This window comes from Mastigoproctus giganteus, chromosome 4 (genome assembly GCF_048544385.1).
Source record: "Mastigoproctus giganteus isolate SK-2022 chromosome 4, ASM4854438v1, whole genome shotgun sequence".
Classification (NCBI taxonomy): domain Eukaryota; kingdom Metazoa; phylum Arthropoda; class Arachnida; order Uropygi; family Thelyphonidae; genus Mastigoproctus; species Mastigoproctus giganteus.
In genome coordinates, this window is record NC_143578.1 from 58,449,489 (window position 1) to 58,467,191 (window position 17,703).

The window sequence follows — 17,703 nt, forward strand, 5'->3', positions numbered from 1 at the left end:
AAAAATTCCTGTATATCATTGATAAGACACCATAAGCTACTCTTGCAGCCTGATCTGCACTGCTCAGAGAACTTCATATCTGCCTGCACAATTACCCCCACGTCCTTTTCATTCTCTTCCACTGTCATTGTAGTACCACAGAGCTGATACGTTGCTCTGGGGTTGCTGTTTTCCATATGTATCATTGGCCACTACTACTACTACTAGGTATTTAAACTTAATAATAACTGACCTTTGGATAGCATTAAATGAAGAACAACATTTTAAAATAAAATATTAAATGGCATGCAAAATATGTTATGCTTCTGCTCATTTAAAATTTTTTGACATACCCCAGAGGGTTAAAATATTGGCCATTTTTGCAGATTATATCTAGATTTTAATTGGATCTGGTTATAAATGAAGTCTGATGATAAACAGTTGAATAATGCACGTTTACTGTAATATCATTAGGGTTAGTGTGTGGGGGGGGGGTGGAGATTTTCCTGATATCTTGTTAGCAGTTTTACCCAGTGGTCATTGAAATATTATCTCTCACTCAGCAATTTTCCGGGTCCCCTCTCCCAGTCATGAGTAATCATTTGAGCAAGGGATGACATGAATATCATTAGATTAGGAAGCATATTCAGAGGTGTGGCCCACTGCAATGCTTGCAGACAGCCTATTCAACTTCATCCTGCAGATGCTTGATGAAGTTACCATTCTATGAGAGAGGGGTAAAGCCTTTGAACATTCTTCAAACCATATCTACACATACACTTGACTTTATTAAACGGTTTTTTGTCCATTTGAAAAATACAACTGTTTGTGAATATCAGGAACAGTGAACAGTATAGGAGGACTTGATCCACACGTTCAGATGTCATAGTGTTTGCATAACTTCCAACAAAACATTCAGCTCACCTTTTTTCTTTCACTGACTGCCCAATTGCTACATTTCTGCATTTTGTGTAAGTTTCATTATACCTTAGGAAGTGGACCTGACTTGTATTCAGAAATGAGTGACTCCAGTATTATTAATCTATTGGCATTCATTAAATTGTCTGTCCTCACATTGTATATGTCTGCTGCTTTGCTTTTGATGATTTTCTAAATTTGTGAGTGAGAGAGAGAAAGAGAGAGGAAAAACTGACTGTGGTGTTTTCTAATGTTCATAACTGTTATCAGTTTTCAAATACTGTACATGAAAAGTACTAGTGTTACTCAGCCTGTTTTTTATTATTCCAAAACAATACATTCTCCATTATTTGTTGTGAGCAGGAAATGCAGTAACAGTTTCCATGCTGATACTTGTTTACAGTGGTGGGCATCATATTTCAATGGCCACTGCAAATGCTTTATCTTTTAAAATGAAATTTCTCAAAGTGATTAACTGTGAGTGAAAATGGTAATCTTAATATTTTAATCTTTTGTTTTAGCTCCAAAAATATACTCAAGACATCTCTTCAGCAGCTTGAAATCTTGGTCGATATTCATAATGAGAGAGAGTCTCAAGAGGGTAAAACTTGATATTCAAATACAAAAAATAGTGTATTATTAACTAATAATATTATTAAATTTATCTTCCTTTTCAAGAGTTGGCTCATATTTTTTTTATATATATTTTTTTGTTATCTACTTCTGATGTAAATGGTTTCATGATGGCCCTTAAGATGCTGTGAAAATAAACCTGTCATACTCTTTACATGTCTTGTGCTATTAGTAAGGCCAAATGATGGCTGATGCAGACTTTCTGCATCAGCTGAACAAAGTAAAATGAAATGGAACCATTCCTATGTCTGTTCTGCTTTGAATGTAGCCAGACTCACTGTTTCTGCCATGTCGAGAAGCAACTTATTTTTGTTCAACAGCCTGCTGCTCATCACTGTTCTTCATATTTGTTCTTTGTTTTTTTTTTTAATGCACTTTCTTCCTGCTTCCTAAAAATTTCTGGGTATATGCCATCAACCCCAGGAGCCTTATTTGCCTTTAAGCTTGAAAGTTTTTCTAATAAACAGGCATCTGTAATTTCAATATCACTAACACTTTGTTTTCTCCTTTGTATTCACATAGATGAAAAAGTCCTTGCCTCTGCTCTTTGCTCTCTTAACCAGTCATACTGATTAAGAAAGCCATATTAGCAAGATTAGAGAACAAGATTTCTCATACTCAATCTCAACTAATCTTTTCTTTGGTACTATTACAAATCAACTTGTAGCTGCTTTAGACTTCAGCACTTTTCATCACTCTCTAACTTTCCCATGCCATTTATTTCTATTTTATTGAACTGGCCAACTAAATTTATCCTTTCTCTGCATCCTTTGTGTGTATAATTTCTTAATGATATATATGCATTCTGGGTTCTGTGACTATTTAAAGGTATTCCATAATTCTGATGTATTCACTGTCCATGTGTTTTACACCTTAAGCTGTCATAGTTTTGTTTCCTAAAATTCCTTTACCTTTAACATTCTTTTTTTTCCCTATTTATTTACCTTTAACATTTCCTTTCACATTCCTTTCCTTTTCTATTTCTTTACCTTTAATATTTCTTTCCTTTTAGTTGTCCTAATCAGGAGTTCATATTGACTAATTTTACTGACAGCACTCCTGGTATTACTATATATACAGTTTAAGATCAAGTGTTCTTGTATAGTTTACTACCTTGACACACCCCTTGAATTTATTTAAATTTGTTTCCCTAGCATTAGCTTTCCATTTGTTTGAAACATTGCTATCCTCAGCACATTTTGCCAATATTAGCTTTTGCAACCATAAACAAGAATTTTTTAGATGTGTGCTAGCATTATTTTGATTAATATCATCAGTTAAGTGTGTATCTATATTACCCTATTCCCCTAAATAGCAGTTCTCCTGAACATTTAGTCTCCTCGTTGATATTGGCAAAGACCTTTGCCCCACTTTTGTTCAAATTATTCCATCTCTACAAAATATATTCCTTTTGCCTACTAAGCAGACCATGCTGATAAAAAATTTCTCACTAAAAGCATTGCAGATGTCCTCAGGCTTTAAGTTAATTCACTAGACTTTCAGTCATGACTAATGGGAATCACCTGCAGTCATTTCCATTTAAGTTGTGATATCCTTGAGTGACGTATTCAGAATGGATTTTGTAGCAACCAATATTAAGTTAAAGAATTACTGACAAAAATATTATATAATTTAAATTAACAATTACAATAATTAAGTTGTTACCTAACTTTATTTACTACTGAACCTAAAAGTTTAAGCTTACAAGATACCGGAATGAATATAACTTAGAAGATTTATCTTTAGAAAAGGTGAGAATTAAATTTACAAAATATGATCAAAATTAAATTTATAAAATTACAGAGAGAAAAGAAAATTAAAAGATATTTAAACAAATTAAGGAAGAACAAAACTTTGTGTGCTGCTCTTAACACAGTCTTCCTTTAATCCTCTTGAATATAATTGACAGTTTGTTCTCTGTGATTGCTAGCTTAATATGTAAAGCAGTTTATGTAGTAGCCTCCATGAGTAACTGTATCAAAAGCTTTACTACAGTCAAGATATATAATGGCAAAATTTTTACATACATCCAACTGTTTAACACGTTTGCTAGTGAATAACATCTGTATGTGTCAAATGGCACGAGGCTGGTGTGCAGTGATGCACATGTGCAATCCACCTTGCGCAGTTAGTAAACAAGCGCTGTAACACTAAAGGCACGTAAAATTAACAGTTGATCAATATTGGCAGACTGATTGAACTTAGCTATTTGCAGCAGCACCTGGTTTTTCTTTATAGATTTGGTGCACAATTTTATTTGTTTGCTTTTGGTTAGTTATGTATATGGAATAAACTTTTGATAAAATAGTATGGTTTGTTTTGATTTACAGCTCAGCCCAAAAGTAATTTTCACTTTTAGTTATAATTCCAGACTTTTACTTTTCAACCATTACTTTTAGACAGGTATTAAAGGAGTTGCTCTCCAACGTCCTGAAAATTATGGCACGTTGGGTACGTTGTCTCAAATACAGGTGGCAGTAAACATGTTAATGACTGCATCATAGTAATCTACCAGATTGGTCAGGTCATGACCTCCCCTTAATGAATCCATGTTGGGATCTATTTATGATACTTTTTTGAATATCCTTTCTTATTATTTTTATTTTATTTATGTAGAAAAGAAGCTGGAAAAAATCAAGACCCATTTTTAGAAAATTGGCAGTCCACTCACATGAAATGCTGTTAAACTTTATAAGACTTAGTATACAGAGTGATTCGCTACCAGTGCGACAAACTTGCAGGAGGTGTAGGGGGCACAAAGACGAATCGGAATCACATAGCATTGCAGGGTCCGAAATGCCTTCGTCATGCGGTAGAGGACGTTGAACGGGAGGTCACGTGAACAGTGATCCCGCTGGAAGTCAGCATTTGCGAACCGGTTCCCGAGGCAGTAGGATGGACGAGTATTCAAACATTGAACTGGCCGACATGTACCTCGCGTATGGAGCTGCGGACTGTAACGGGAGCACCGCTCTGCACTTGTACCAGGAACGTTTCCCGCACAGGCATGCCCCTCATCATACAATTTTCGCACATGTGCACAGAAGGTTACGTGAGACTGGTTGTTTCACGAGAGGTACCATAAATCGAGAGCGAACGACGAGGACGCCAGACAATGAGGAGAATGTCCTACATCTTGCAGAAGGCAGTACGAGTACTCGAGCGATAGGCCAACGATTGGGTATTTCCTAATCCACTGTATGGTTGATTGATTGATTGATTGATTTGGTAGTTGTTGGCGCATCGGCTTCTGTGGCCATATTGCACCTCCCAAGGTTTTTGCAGTACTTTGATCCAAGCCCGAGGCGGGAATCGAACCCGCGACCTTTGGGCTGCCGGGCAGGTACTTTACCCACTCGGCTAGCCCGGTCGGCCCACTGTATGGAGGATACTGTCAACAAACCAAATGAATTCATATCATCTGCAACGCATCCAATCATTGCAACCTGCGGATTATCCACTCCGGAAGACTTTTGCTGCTTGGTTTCTTCAACGGAAACGGTTCGCAAATGCTGACTTCCAGTGGGATCGCTGTTCATGCAACCTCCTGTTCAACGTCCTCTACCGCATGATGAAGGCATTTTGGACCCTGCAATGCTATGTGATTCTGATTCGTCTTTGTGTACCCCCTACACCTCCTGCAAGTTTGTCGCGCTGGTAGTGAATCATCCTGTATATGATTTCCAAATGACAAATTATTTTCCTATAAATCATTTAACATGAATTTTATAAAAATCTTTAAAAAAAACCAAAATCTAATCTACTTATCAAGTTGATAGTTTCTTATTGTGCGAAGATGTATCCTATAAGATTAGCACACTTCTCTGCTTTTCGAAATAGTGTGTATATGCAAGTGTTAGAACAAAAAGTTGATGCTTTTTGGAGTTGGGAGTTAACATAACTAATACCATGAATATTGTATGTTTAAGCATGTTAAGCTGAAATTTCTTTGAATGCCATATTATGCCTAATAAATTGTGTAAGACCCTTTTGAAATGTTCATTGCTACAGAAGGTTTTTATGTTTATAATGGAAAAACAGTTTTCTTTGAATTCAGTTAATATTACTAAGAAAATTTACATGTGGAAAATTAAAGAATACAAAATTAAGTAGGCAAACATTGCAACCTTGCTCTGGAGGTTTTTTTTGCCTTTTTCAGTTAGTATCATATGCAAGGTGATATCAAGATTAGATAGAGCTCCCTAATGTAGTCTACACAGTCCCTTCCTCATCATTAACTTCAGCCTCATCATTAACAGTCCCTTCCTCATTAACCATCACAACTCACAACAAGCTGCCTACTAGTAGACTCTCAATAGCATTTAGGATTTTATTTTTAATAGGCACACTATATGTAGGCATTGCTTTATAAAAATTATTCATTTAATTTAATTTGGGTGTTAAAATGACATCCATTGTTCTTAATGTAAATTAGTATGTTAGGAATGTCAGCCAGTTAGAATGCAAATAACATAGAACTCCAGTATCATTACTTATTCTACATTACTTCAGAAATAGAATTTCTGAAGTAATGTAGAACAAGTTTTTATGCTAGGAGCAAGTTAAATTTTATGCTAGGAGCAACAGTTATTTACTCATTTTCTAATTGGAGAAGTAGAATGACTTTCTAATCTGCAAATATCTTTTGAGTTTCTACGTATTTAGGACACAAAATATTTTAAAAAGGTGCTCATCCATGCTAATAAATTAAATACACATTTTTTATATTAATCTGTGTTTGGTATCTTATATGTTTTGTGATCCAGCCTTTTTTAACTCTTACCATAAGAATACCCTGGAAACAATATTATAGTGTTTGACCTTGAAGGAAGGCCTAATTATTTCTTGACTGTGTCTCTCAGTAAACAGTTCATTAGTAATGCTCTCTGAAGAGAAAATTCTTAATGTTCTGACACCTAAAATTTTAGAATAATATAAAAGAAGTAATATGTATTTGCTGCCAGTTAATAAATTGTGAATATTCTATGTAGTTTAAGTCAAGAAAATTGTATGGACTATAAGGTTATGAAGTTCAGTTACTAACTGGCTCTTAAAGTGGTCAATATGCAGTGTAGAAAATAGGTTCAGGTTCTTCATGTTTAAATATAAGATTCTTTACTCAGGAGTTGACAATGTGCATCATAGATATTACTTATAAGAATTTCTGAAACAAGGTAAATGGGAAAAATATATACAGTCCATTCTGGTTATTTGGGACACATCGGGACTAGTGCATTTTGACCCGATTAAGCGGCTGCCCCAATTATCCGAAGTTTCACGTAAATAGCTAAAAATACAATGTACTCCCCCCCCCTTTTTTTTTTACAATTGGTTCACAGTACAATGAAATCACGTTACGACGAACTCACCATAGTAAAGTACCATTCACTATACGATGTGCAGTAGGCGCCGGTCATTGTGATCACGTTTGTGAACTGAATTTTAATTCTATTACGCAGTAATTCTAATTAGCGAAAATAGGAGGAATATTATCCACAAGCTATAAAAGCAAAGATATATTAAGCACACAAATTTACCCTTTATTACCTTACCAATTAAAAAATACGTGAAAATAGGAAGAATATACATGATAATCGGAATAATTAATATGTACTGTAATATGTACATACGAACTAGTTGACATTTCTGTTCACTGACATTTGTGAGTGGGGGTTAAAATTTAAAACAGTAAAAAGATAAGCAATCAATAACAAAGAACACGGCACGCACACAAATTGCAAATAACACAATACGTGCAAGTGAGAACGGAGTAACGAGTTACAAAGCTTTAAAAATAGGAATGAAGAGAAGATCTGAAAATTAATTTTTTTTATTTGATTGAAGATTTCATGGAAGTGTAAACACATTTTACCATAATAACCCACAGAATTCCAGCTGTCGGTATTATCGCAAATTTAATAAGATCGAATTTACTGTCCGTTTATGATAGATTTCACTAACAGAAAAGCCCAATACACAGGTGACTGCTAATTGTTTTATGGTTGCTACCTCCAGAATTTCGATCGAACCACGTGGTACCGTCGGAGACAATTGTATTGTAATCTCCAGTGCTGCGGTCTCCTTCCTTGATTAAACGGCATGCTGTCCCAATTAAGCGAAGTAAACCTTGGCTATTTTCTCGATTGGTTTCTGTTTTTTATGATTTGCCCCAAATAAATGGCTGCCCCGATTAACCGGTGGCGCAAATAACCGGAATCCACTGTATTGTCCTTTATCTTATTTTAGACAGGTATTATCAATATATTTCTCATATATGGTATATGAGAAAATAATATTCCTGTATGAATCCAGTATAGACTTTGTCAGTGAAATATAATTCAAGATTTTTTTTTTTTTTTTTTTTTTGTTTATAACAGTTTGCATTATTCTCTTTATTTATGGATATTTTTTTTTCCCCACTCCCTTTAGTGATTACTGTATTTCGATGCTGCTTACAGTTCTTAGGTAATCTTGTTGTTCAGAATAAAACAATTCAGAATATTGTGTGGAATCGATATAACCTGGAATTTTTCAGGTAAGCTTCTCCAAAACTTGTTAATAAATGGCTTTTTACCTAGCCTTTGATTTAATAACTCATATAAAAGCTAATATGATCACTCAGTTTTCTCCCACTAATTTTTTTTTTTCTCAGCAGAAATTTATTTTAAAAAGTTAAATTGTAAGTGTTTTAAGCATACTTTATTTACCTGTTATTTATTTTTATTATTTTCCCCTCTTTATTTGAAAGAAAACTATATTAATTTGGTGGTGTAATTAGGAATAATAATTCAAATTCTTCGTTGTACACCATGTTTGATTGCTACTTAAATGAATGTGATGAATACTGTTTATGCAGATATTTCAAATGTGATTTGTATTTTTTAAGTTTAAATGCAAATAAGTTAATTACAAGAATTGAAACTAACTTCGATAAATCATTCTATGCTATACATGGGATGATTTATCGAACATTATAAGAATAAGCTAGATCTTAAATAAAACTGCTTATGACGTGGAAAAAGTGGCATTAGAATCCTGAATAAAAATAAATTTTAAATTACCCGATGAATTCCTGATAGTTTTACTGTAGTTTCGTTGGTGAATTCTACCTGAAGTGTAGTTCATGAGATCATATGAGAGAGAGACCTTCCAGGGGAAACCGGCATTGTTGATAGCAGACATATCGGAATGATGTCCTCCTCTTCACTGCATTCAGTAGGTGGTAGATGACTTTCATCAACCGGTGAAATACCATCACTTTGCTTATTGGAGGCTTGAAGTGGTGAAACCCATGTTTAGTCTCTAGAGCAAAGTTTCCGGCACCCCCCCCCCATACTTCTCCTTCAACCCATGCACGGTATTAAGTACTATAGGTTTTGATACCTTTCATGTTGGGGTTTTCATAAAAAAAAAAAAATTTCAGATAGTTACCTGTTTTTTTTTTTTTTTCTATTCACTCATAGATGAGATGAAAATAGGCAACTGGGAGTGCATGCTACTAAACACTGGGTTTCTGAAGTTGGAAGTTTCCATGATGTACTAAGGAAAAATTTATCCCTGTGGGTGCATTGTGTGTTGAGGCACTCTTGCCTTAGGGTAATAGTTGAGGATCTCGGTTGCATATAGTGCAGAGGAAAGCAGTGGACATTGTTGTAGTTGGGATCTATTCCTGTTGATGTCTTTGTAGAACAAATAAATCCACTCTAATTTAATGATCACTTTACCACTGTTATTGATGAGGAAGGGAAGTGGGAAGCTTTGTACAAAAAACGCTAAGGTTGGCACCCTCCTAGAATTGAATGAATTGGTAGAAATGACTTGAACATTCAAGCATGCACTTGCTATACTGGCTAGAATACACAATAGTTATATTGGCACTAAACTATAAACCACCCTCTAAAGTCCAAGGGAAAATAAAGAAGCTATTTCAATTTGGTTCCAGTGAATAAAGTTTAACTCTTATAAATTCCATTTAAAGTCTGATGTTTCCAAAACTATAATATTCAGTGTTTCTGAATATGAGGTTTGTTTTCCTTCATTGCTGGAGTACCTGTGGAATAGTAACCCCAAAATAAATTATACACTTGGAAAGGTCGAATTAAAAACTAGAGGAAGAGAGGCATCTGGTAGTTGCAATACAGGCAGCTATGAAGTTTTCTGAGCAGTGTAAACAGGTAGCCAGGATAGCCCATGTCTTATTGATGATTTATTGAACATTATCCTGTAGAGATAGGGAGGTCATAATCCTACTATATAAGGCAATTGTAAGACTACGTTAGGAACACTGTGTAGAACAAAGATATTGAGCTTCTTGAAAGGGCCTCAAAATGAGCAACTTGCATGTGCAATTGGTAAATGGGCAAATGTGCAAGGAAAAACTTCATGGTCTCCAGATAAGAAAATACAAACTAAGCTATTTGTATTTTCTTTTTTTTTTTCTTTTTTTTTTTTGGCCAGTGCAAAAAAGCCCCTGTGATTTCCTTGCACTATATGGCTATTCTAATACTTATTGTACCAGCATCTATTAATACTTTATAAAGGCAATGCAAGAAACTAAATCAATGTGTATTGCTGTTTACATACAGTGTGTGGCAATAAATTTCGTGGACTGATGCCGTTCAGTGAGTGTTCAATGAATGGTCATGTTCAATGAGCTTGAAAATAAATGGAAGTGGTATGTTGTAGTTTAAACTTCCTCCAACAGATGGTGGCATAGAGATTGTTCATTAGGTTGGAGGTTACAAGTAACACCCAATTTCATTGGCAAGATTAATGTTCAGTGTCGCAAATTTGCAATAGAGCAATGAATGAATATTAAATTTTATAAACTGGGAAAATCTGCAACAGAAATGTACGAAATGTTAAAAATTGTATATGGTGATGAAATGTTAAGCCATACTAGTGTGTTTGAATGGTATAAACAACTCAAAGATGTACATGAGGATGTTTTCAATGACCATCTTTGAATTTAAATGGACTATTTGAGACCATTTCCTGGGTGAGGTCGTAATTTCAAGAGAGAGATAGTGGTTCTTGTTGCACAACAATGCCGCCACCCAATTCCACACTTGTTGTATAGACACTTCTGATGAAACATGGCATTGTACAGATCAGCCATCCATCCTACTTTCCCAATCTAGCACCAACAGACTTCTTCTCTTTCCCAAGGTGAAAGCCAGTTGACATCGCTGGACAGTGCAGTGTCGAATCAGTTTGGTGTGACATAAGCATTGGGAGAGCAAAATTGAGAGTAGGAGTGTGCTATAGGCTTAATGACTCTGATGAGTATAAGAAACTGTACAGGGAAATAGTGGGCCAGTAAATCAGAGAGTCTTATAATGGGGGATTTTAATTTCTCAGATATTGACTGGAATTTGTGAGTTGGTCACTCACACACTAGTAAGGCTTTTGTGGATTTATTGGATGATTGTTTTCTACATCAGCATGTTCAGAAGGCAACTAGAGGGAGTAATACTCTTGATCTGATTATCAGTAGTGATTCTTCATGCATTAAGAATCTGCAGATAAAGGAACCACTAAGTGGCAGTGATCACAGTGTGCTGAAGTGGGATTTACCTAAAGAGGTAACTACCATCAGGGGTAAAGGAAAGGGTTTTTGCTTTCGTAAAGGTGACTACGATGGTCTGAGACAGTATTTAAATTCTATACATTGGGACCAACTGATGATGTCACCAACAGCAAATTAAAAATGGGAAGCATTCAAAGAATTTATCTTGGAAGTTACTAGGCTTTACATACCAACTAAGAAATATTGTTCAAGGTTTAGGCCTAAATGGATGTCAGATGAACTAATGAGACATATGGCAGAGAAGAAAAATGCATAGGATACATATAAATTAATGGGTGACATGGAAGTGTATAAAAATGTATAAAGCCACATTAGGTGAGTATAAATTTTGCAGTTAACTGGTATAAAGGAACTGTTGGCCCAACAGATAGCAACTGATGCTTAAAACTATAACTAAAGAAAAGAAGGACAATCGTTTGAGCTTAGATAGCACATGTTCTTGCCATTCAGTGGTCAGTCTAAAAGGCCAAAGCTAAGATTTTGAAAATTAGCCACTTACTGATATTAAAGCACTCCACATGCATTGTTAGTACATAAAAATATGGATGCAAGCCCAAATTAGCAGTATAGTATCAGAATTGATTAGAAGTAAGATATTTTACAAAATATGCACCCAGATTAAAATAAAATAAGAAAAAAAAATAATAGCAAAACATCACTTGTGTTTACATGTTAATCTTTTCTTGGTGCAGTATAACTGTAGTCGTTTTTGTGCCAGTAAAATCAAAATCAGTGTGTTCGCGTGATATAAAATTAAAAATAATCTGACATTAGCCTTATGGGTAAGTTATTTTAAGACCGTAAGACAAAGAACAGCCAATGACATGCTCACCCGTACATATACGCCTAATTCATGTTTTTACATGATAGATACGTTCCTGAAAAATACATGTAAAAAAAATTTGTGTAAAAAAAGACATTGTATTTATGGAAGAAAAGAAGATTGGTTCCGGATCTTAAAAATCAGTAAAAATAATTAAAAAAAAAACACATAAAAATATTCGTTTTAAGCTTATTTTATTTCAACAAAATACACATGTAATAATATGTAATAAAAATGTATTAAAGTAAATTTGTATGCATATGAAATGAAAAAAATTCTTCATGAACAAAAAAAATCTGTTTTACACAAGATTTTATTCATTTTCACTTTCTGATAATAAACGGTGCATATGTTTGCATACGAATGGAATATCACGAGAAATGTTGTGGACATCGTCTTCTTCCTCTATTAATGGAATTCTTTCTGTGATCTCTTGAGCAAAATCAGCACGAGTCTCCTCTGGTGCTGATGTTTCACCTGTTTTAAGAACGAATTCAGTTATTAATCGTGTTTGTGTTTTGGTTAGGCCGTTATATAATTCTCTATAAGAGGCTGTCAACAACTTCAGTTCACGTTGAAACTTCCCAGCGCGTTCCTCATTAGGGTCATATTTGACAAAATGATTACCTAATTTTCTGGCCAGTTCCAGACCTTCTTTTATTAAATCTGCATTTAGAACAGGATCATTTTCTTCATTATCACCACGTTCTGTGGGATAAGGAGTCCCAAGGACAACTTCTAATATTTCATCTTTGCTTAGGGCTTTGTCGGTTAACAATTCATCAATATCTTCAAACGATAGATCATCGAATCCTTCTCCACCAATTTTGTGTGCCATTGTAATGATGTTGGGAAATTCGGTCGTATTAGGGATGATGGGATCTTTGCTTTTTACACATTGTGGCCAAACCGCTTTCCAACATGCATTTAAAGTTGCTGGTTTTAATTCAGTTAACGCTAATCCAACTTGATTGATACAATCCATAATTGAGAATTTCTTCCACACATCAATGACTGTTAGTGTTTCATCATTCAGTTTGTCCAAAACGTGTTGAAATGTTTGTTTTACGTAGTATGTTTTAATAATTGTCGCAATTATACCTTGGTCTAGCGATTGTATCAAAGATGTAGTATTAGGTGGCAGAAATAAAATTTGTACGTTTGGGTGTTCCAAGACAGGATGGCCGGGTGCATTGTCAAGAATCAGAAGAACTTTAAATTAGAGACCTTTCAAATTCATATAATGTCTGACTTCTGGGACGAAACATTTGTTGAACCATTCTGTAAAAATAGCAGTGGTCACCCAAGCCTTCTTGTTTGCCATCCAGTGAACAGGCAGTTTATTGATATCTACACATTTCATTGAACGTGGGTTTAGAGCTCGATTTACCAGCAGTGGTTTCAACATACGATCTCCTGAAGCATTGGAGGAAAATAATAAGGTCACACGATCCTTAGTTACCTTAAAACCACCAGCAGTTTTCTGCGATTTGGCTACATTCGTTCTGTTTGGCATTCGTTTCCAGAAGAAACCAGTTTCATCTGCATTCCACACTTGATCAGGAGTGTATCCTCCATCTTCAATAATTTTTGCAAGTTCCTGCGGGAATACTTTAGCAGCTGATTCATCCGCAGATGCAGTTTCACCTTTAATTTTTATATTGTGAAGAGCATTCCTTTTAAGAAACCCTGTCATCCAACCTGTACTCGCAGAAAATTCATACTTTCTGTTTAACTGAGATGAAGTGCTTGGCTCCTTTTCTTTAATTTGTCTGTAAATTCTTAGTGTTGTTTGCTTGATGGCATTTCCATCTACTGGTACTCTTTTTTGTGACTGATCTATCCATATTACCAGGGCCTTTTCCATTTTTTCCTTGACAATATCTCTTGTATATGATGATGAATTAACACTTACTTTTGTTCCAGAACATACCGACTTCCTAATTGCAGCTTCATTTTTCTTAATAGTTCTTACGGTAGCTTCATGTACACCAAAATGCTTTCCTACAGACGTAGACCCTTGTCCAGTTGCAAGACTATCTAAAATTTCAATTTTAAGTTCCAAAGAAATCGCTTTCCTTTTCATTTTGGTAATAGGCGAATTATTCAACATTATATAAGGGCTACCGAAAAATATCTCAGTTATAATTAATAAAAAAAGGTATGAAAAATTTGTGAACTTACAATTTATTGACTATCGGCAAAATTTATGTGCACAAATTTCACTAAAGATTCTTTCACTTTGAAATAGAGCTTACTACTAAATGTCTTCCGAAGATACAATGCACAGATACTGTAGATGTGCACCAAATTCAATAAAAACGTTGATGATTCATAGATACCTAGGCGCACACATTGGTAAACAAAAGCACGCGTTTCAAAACGCATGCACTAGCTGTTATCCACGCTATTGGTGCGTGTAATATAGAAATGATACTAATATGCCACAAATAAAAAAAAAAAAAAAAATTGCTTAGAATTTAGGCAAAAAAAAAATTCATAGAAATCGTGTTAAATCAAATTCGTGTAAAAAAAGTTTGTGCAAAAACAGAATTAGGTGTGTATACAAAGCACCCTTTTATGCAAACAGTTGCTGACCATAACAGTAACTATTAAATTTAATTATCCCGTAAATCTTCAAAAATTAAATTAGGTAAGCTGCGCTCACTTCTATTATATGCATGTAACATACAATTAATATAGATTTTTATGTATTTTAAGGGTATATCATTGTGCTTTAATTTTTTAATCAACTTATCAATTTATTTTAATACCATTGTAATTGTTTTCAATTTTGAAAAATCACTGACATATGGCTGCAAGTGATGTTTTGCTATATAATGTATGTTGCTTTATTTTATATTTTCATTGTATTTTTTTTATCTTATTTTATTTTAATCTGGGTGCATTTCATAAAATATCTTACTTCTAACTCAATTCTGATACTATACTGCTAATTTGGACTTGCAACCATATTTTTATGTATGAACAGTAAGTAGTATGTGTGGGGGGGGGACTTTAATATCGGTAAGTGACTATTTCAGAATCTTAACTTTGACCTTTTTAGGCTAAATGGTAAGGACATGTGCTATGTAAGCTCCAATAATTGCCCTTCTTTTCTTTGTTTTAAAGTAATGGTTGTTATCTGTCAGGCTAATGGTCCCTTTATACCAGTTAACTGCAAAATTTATACCCACCTGATTTGGCTTTATACATTTTTAAACTGCAAATTTTATTTATTTCCCTATTTTGACAGTAATTGTTCAGGGATCTTAGAAATAGATAGCTTTGGAGGGATTTGTGCAATAAGTCCCAGCAATACTCTGTCAAGGAGCTGGGAGAATCATCGAGGGAACACAGTTAAAATTTAGTTCCATTCAGTAATTTACACATTTATTGATTGTCTAAATAAAAACGAATAACATTTATCAAATAAGCTTACTCACCTATAAAATTACATGAAAAATAGCAAATTTTCATTACAATTCTATTCAATTTTTTTTATACTGATGTTGGCCTGTAGTTGTTTTCAGCAGCCTTTTGAATTATTTTCATTGTAGGTATATTAATCTATACTGAAATGCACACAAAATCCTATATTGTTGGTCAGGGTAGCAATTTTGAATACATTACATTTAAAATAATTCTATATCAGATTAATGAGAATATACTTTACAGCTTTGAATACATGCCCTAGAAACCTTCTAGAATATTGAAAAGGATGCTACCAGATATATATGCTATTCTACCAAAAGTCATGGAACACTGGTTAAGAAAAAGAAATGCATTTATTCAGATAAATTAGTGTTGGCCCACCTATGGCCATTATAACTGCTCCAATTGTGCAACAAAAAGCCACCCACAATGGTGTACATTATGGGTGACTTTCTACTAATTTCTGATAGAAAGCTAGTGATATTCTACTCTTCCTTTAAAATATTTGCAAATTCCGCAAAGTCATCTTGGCTTTGCCCACAGTTCTGTTGAGGTCAGGGCTCTGTACTCACAACTGCAGTGGTCCTGTTCCATTCTGTTCACACCATGAATCTTCAGTCCTTGCTTTGTGCTATGGATTGTTATCACATTGGAAGTTTTAAGTCCCATTTTTGTATAACTGCTATAATATGTGGCACACAGAATTGTGCAGAACATCAATTCAGAATTCACCATTCGTGACTTAGTCCATACCATGGCACCTCTTCCTCCCAACTCCAGTTCACTCCAAAGAATGCTTAGTTGAGATGACACACTTTGGTATTATGTGTTCTCCAGGAATCCTCCTAGAGTTGTGGGCTCTTTACATGTTATTTGTTATTTGGTTTTTTTTAGGAGCATTAGCAACTAAGGCCATATTGCTCAGTGGATATGCGGTGGTCATTCCCTGACCTTTCCGCATCCTCCGTATTTGGTGGTGACGGGCTCGAACCCCGGTCTAATCAAGAAGCATGTGCTACGCACTGCTGCTCCTTCCCACCTGGCTAGCGAGGCGCCCTCTTTACATGTCTTAGAAACATTTGTAGTTAGTCTGTGGTTACTCACTGCTTTGAACTCAGATTCTATAGGATCTGTTAGTGTGATAAGGTAAGTTTCCATCTCAAGGTGCATTGGCTCCTATCGGTCAGTATTTTACACCTACCTAGGTATTAATTACTCTTGTGGGTAATGCCTAGTGTTTTTTAATCACTGCACCTAGTGGAAAAGGCCCAAGTTCAAATTTCATCAATGACGCAAGGAAGTTTCATGAGCTTTTTCTCACAACATAATTGAATTAATCAGTCTCAGGTGGGGGTTTGCATGGTTTTTACTCATTGAAACTAGGATTTTTCATTTGGCATACTGACTGAAAAATACACAGACATAATATGCTGATTCCTTACTGCTGTACTCACAACTGCAGTGTTCCAGTTCCATTCTGTTCACACCATGAATCTTCAGTCCTTGCTTTGTGCTATGGAGTGTTATCACATTGCAAGTTCCTAACACACATAGCTAGCCTAGTCATTTCTTCAACTCAGTTTCACTTCTGAAATCTGTTTCTTCTGCATGTTGCCATCCTCTCTCTCTTAGGAATGTTTAATTCCTGTGCAATAGCATACAAAAATATTTCAGAGGGGGAACTACAGTTAAATGCATGACATTTAACTGTAGTTCCCGTCTAAAATTCTGTTAATTCTTCCCATGTGCTCATCATTCAATGTACACATTTAAAATGAATTCCAGACTTCCCACTGATCACCTTTATAGACCAAAATATTTATATATTTTGTAGTTGCACACAATTTCTTGCAATTGTAGGTGGTGTTCTGTGACTTTTGGTAGGATAGTGTTTATACCGTACATTATCAAAGGTACTATAGGAAATGCTGTGATGCCACTTCTTTGAGAAATATTTATATGCACGGACAAAATTACTCTAGGGTAATTACTCTAGGTTGAAAATAAAAATATACCGATAATTTTCAGCCATCAAAAATCATACACGATGAATATTATATCCCAAATTTAATTTGAGACTTTCTGTTCAAACAACACACTTAGGTTTTTCTCAGTTATAGAGTGACATGTTTTATCTAATTCAATAAATATTAATTTTGGCCTCTTAAACATGATTTAGAGCTGATAGGTTATGTTTCATGTCAGAGGATACTAATGTGATCTTTATGGAATTTTTTGTAACAAATTCTTGCCTTTTTTGTATATTGCGACCCGTGACATTAAGCTGAACCATCAGGCTCTGCATCAAAAACAACAGCCCTTCATT

At 34.8% G+C, this 17,703-nt stretch overlaps 1 protein-coding gene across 1 annotated transcript in view; it reads left to right on the forward strand.

Annotated features, from left to right (window-relative positions):
* The window catches only part of LOC150086756 (ataxin-10), a 129,717-nt gene that overhangs the window by 21,104 nt on the left and 90,910 nt on the right, over window positions 1–17,703 (forward strand). Inside the window, exons 3-4 of the mRNA XM_090371563.1 lie at window positions 1,419–1,498; window positions 7,960–8,065. Of these exons, the coding sequence (XP_090227689.1) occupies window positions 1,419–1,498; window positions 7,960–8,065 (186 nt within the window). The remainder of the gene's footprint in view (window positions 1–1,418; window positions 1,499–7,959; window positions 8,066–17,703) is intronic.